This window comes from Triticum dicoccoides, chromosome 3A (genome assembly GCF_002162155.2).
Source record: "Triticum dicoccoides isolate Atlit2015 ecotype Zavitan chromosome 3A, WEW_v2.0, whole genome shotgun sequence".
In the NCBI taxonomy this organism is placed as follows: Eukaryota; Viridiplantae; Streptophyta; class Magnoliopsida; order Poales; family Poaceae; genus Triticum; species Triticum dicoccoides.
The window spans coordinates 58,426,974-58,430,652 of record NC_041384.1 but is presented as its reverse complement, the minus strand read 5'-3'; the positions used below and the strand labels follow the sequence as shown (position 1 = coordinate 58,430,652).

At 45.8% G+C, this 3,679-nt stretch overlaps 1 protein-coding gene across 1 annotated transcript; it reads right to left on the bottom strand.

The window, feature by feature from the left end:
* Nucleotides 1-2,175: 2,175 nt before the first annotated feature.
* LOC119271216 (myb-related protein Hv33-like) lies at nt 2,176-3,333 on the bottom strand. The gene is made up of 2 exons (XM_037553128.1): nt 2,981-3,333; nt 2,176-2,876 (listed from the first exon to the last, which is right to left on the bottom strand). The coding sequence occupies exons 1-2, from the start codon at nt 3,265-3,267 to the stop codon at nt 2,327-2,329; spliced, it is 837 nt and encodes a 278-aa protein (XP_037409025.1). The 5' UTR covers nt 3,268-3,333; the 3' UTR covers nt 2,176-2,326.
* Nucleotides 3,334-3,679: the final 346 nt, after the last annotated feature.

Sequence of the window (3,679 nt, the reverse complement as noted above, 5' to 3'; positions counted from 1 at the left end):
TCAATGTCGATCTATCCATGTCATGACTTGTGTTGGAAAGTAGGCAGGGAGACCAAAGGCCGTCGACGTTGCTGTCGAGCACGTAAATACTCTGCCTCGTGCAGCACGTGCCTTTTTCGAGCCGACGCATTCATCAGGACATTCCCTATTATTAACCATATGCAACGTGCATGCATGATAACACTGGGCTAATCATACGAAAGCGTCCGTTGGCTGCTTGCTGCCCACAAGTTGGCAAGTTGCCAAGGTTTTCCACCAAAACAACGGTAAAGCGCCTGAGTTTTCTCGAGCATGTTGTCGCACATAGGCCTGCACTTGGACAAATTATACTTATAAACAAAAGGTTTCTCTAACAGAGTGGACACATGAAAATGCAACTGATCATCACAGAAGAAAGAGTAGTGTTTAAGGTATGGGAAGAAGCTCAATCAAAAGAAGTTCAATTGTGGTCATGGCCTAGCAATCTTCACTTTGATCGGCAAGGGCGGAAATATGCATGTGGCAGCTTGGGCTTTAGCCCCTCTGGGGCCGAAAGTGCATTTAAGGTTAAGCATTGACCGAATGGAGGTAACATTTTTGCATGATTTTTTGATGAATAATCAGTAATTCAGCTAAAATTTGTCAAGAAATTGGAGAATGCTTAAAATTATTAACAATAGAAAAAGAATGTAGAGCAAAATAAGCAAAACAAGAGGAAGGTAAAAAAAAACTATGGTGTGGTTCTGACGAAACTATGGTGTTGCTGAGAAAAAAAAAGTAGGGGCCCTTTTGACCCCTTATCTCCCTCCTCCTAGATTTTCCTTTCACTCTCCTTCCCAAATATTCCCCCTTTTTTTGAATCTTCCCAAATATTTCCAGGAGCTCGGATTCTTCCGAACAAGCAATAGATTGAGAAACTAGTGTGAAAGACGTTGAAAGGCTCCAAGAGTATGGTGAAGATGCCATCGTGTACCCAAACCGAGGTTTCATAGGTCGATTACTCTCTATCCAAGGTCATGCACCTTGGCTGAGATCTGGAAGATTTGAGAGAAGCAATTCCTCCAATCCTCAAAAACACGATATTAACATCCCCAACAAACATCAAGGGTTCTTCCCTTTCGATAAGGGCAATGAACCCCAAGAGAAGTATCAGAAGTAGGAAGAAAAGTAAGACAAGTATGAGAAGAAGAGCAAGGAACCCCAGCACAAGTACAACAATACCAGGAAAAAACTTGACCCACAACCACATGAAACAACATCTAGGCCCTTAAGTGGTTTTTTAATTGAAGATAACCAAGAGTCTAATGGTTGCTTAATGTATGAACAATTTTAGTCCCACATGTTGTTGGTCCGCGAGATTTGTGACCCCAAAAGGAAAAGGAAAAGAAGAGAGCTGTCTTGTCTGTCAATTCTCTAATTTTTAGTGACAATGTAAATTTCAAGTCTTGGGGAAGCGACACTATTAAGATAGGATGTTGAAGGCGGAAGAGAGTTGCTTAGCGCACATCATATATTTTTTGTGGGTGAAAACACATTGTATTACTCAACTCATATTCTCATTTTTTTGCGGATAAAAACATTGTATTACTTCAACTCATATTGTCATATTTTTCTTGCCAAAAGCCAAAACTCAAACTCCCACACCCTTCCCCTTTGTTGCTTTGAAGCCGCAGAAGTACCCCGAGTCTTCGGGGCTGAGAGCCTCGAGTTTCAAAATGTACAATGGAAACTAGATTATCCGGTGGTTGCTCCGGGCCTGACTCATGGTCGCTCAGTTAGGGATCCGGAGTGTCCCAAGTTGAGAGTGTCTTTCACAACGACATATCACTTCGCATGTCACAATATATCCATGGCTCATCGAAAGTTCCACACAACACCAATTATCATTTTAGGGAGTGTTCTATACTAGTTATAGAATCCAATGGCGAAACCACCACTACTTCATAAATTTACATGTGTAAGAAGAAGATGTGTAATTATAGTAGTTATTATCTTTAATATCATTATCGTGGAATATCCTTTTCTTGGGAAACTATAGATACCACTCTCAAATTTGTTTCAAAGAGTTACTTTAGTCGCGAACTATAACAAAAACAACATTTTTTGAATTATAATTGCACTAAAAAGTTTCAACCGGTTTTGAAGAAAAACAAAGTAATTTGCATGTGGAACAAAAATAATCGGCCATTAATTACCACTCGATCAATTGATTCAACAAAAGGTTGGGTTTGTGCACAAGAGGGGAGCTGCCCTAGGCGGCTAGGCGTGCATACACAATGTAATTGAACAAATTTACCAATAACTAACCCTCTTGCACGCCCGCCGGGCAAATCAACAACCAAATCAATCAATTCGTGGAGTAGAGTCCGTTCTGATCCCACGCATCCATGAGCAGATCGCCGGCCGGGTACTCGAGAAGGTCGTCGAACGACATGAGATGGACCATGTCAATGTCGCCGTCGACGGCGCAGTAGTAGTAATGGCCCTCCCGACCATCGTCGCCGGCAGCGCTGCCGTTGCCCACGCTAGCAGCATCGCTCTCTGAGCCGGCGCCGTTGTTCTGGTGAGTGGTTGTCGACTCGGTGGTGCCTGCAGCTGCAATTGCGGCGGCCCCTCCGCCACCGCCAAGAAGCTGGCACGCGAACATTGGGAACCGTGCCGGAACAGGAGGCACCGTCGCCCCGGAGGCCATGCTGCTAACCGGTTCCTTCCCTCGGGGCCCTGCTAGCACGGAGGCCTTGTCATCGGCGGCCGGAAGGTCACCCTGCTTTGCGAGGCCGCTGTCGCCCTTCCCGCCGCCGGTGCTGAGGGTCTGGCGCTTCCTGATGCGGGAGTTCCAGTAGTTCTTGATTTCGTTGTCCGTCCTCCCCGGCATCTTCCCCGCGATCACCGACCATCTGATACAAATTTCATGGAAGTTTAGCCTCCAGAACGATCGATTCTAAATGTTCTAAAATCAATTACCAAGCAGAAATCTAGTAGAATGTACGTAATTAAGTACCTGTTGCCGAGTGATTTCTGGAGGGAGATGATGGTCTCCTCCTCACGCTTGGAGATGGGCTCCTTCTTAAGGTCCGGCCGGAGGTAGTTCATCCACCGCAGCCGGCAGCTCTTGCCGCTCCGCCGCAGCCCAGCGAGCTGCGCCACGGAGCTCCAGGTGGACACGCCGTGCCTGGTGATCCGGGTGTACAGCCGCTCGTCCTCCTCCGGCGACCACAGCCCCTTCCTCTCCTTATGCGCCTCAACCTCGCCGCCGACGTCGGCTTGGCTCGCCGGCTTCTCCACCATTCTTGCTTAGCTTTTTTGAGTAGACTCCTTGGCTACTCCTGCGTCGATGGAAAGTTCAGCTAGCTAGTGTACTAATTGCAGTTGGTGCTTAATTATGTGGTGACTGGATCTGCACTACATTTATAGGATGGGTATATGCTATTGGACCTTTCCGTGCCAAATATGGTGATACATCTGTACACAATAATCAATTGTCCCATTTGCAATTGCGTTGCGTTAGTCTTATTCTAACCTAATTTTGTAGCTTAGGGTGGAGGGCATCCATCCTAAAAGTTACGGTGCCACGAGCATGCATGTGCTTAATAATGTATATGCGCATCTCCATCATGCATGTGCAAGTCAGTAATATCATGCACTAAAAGCATGTAAATTTGTGTGGCTGGAAAGTTTGTGATTAACCATTCGAAACTAA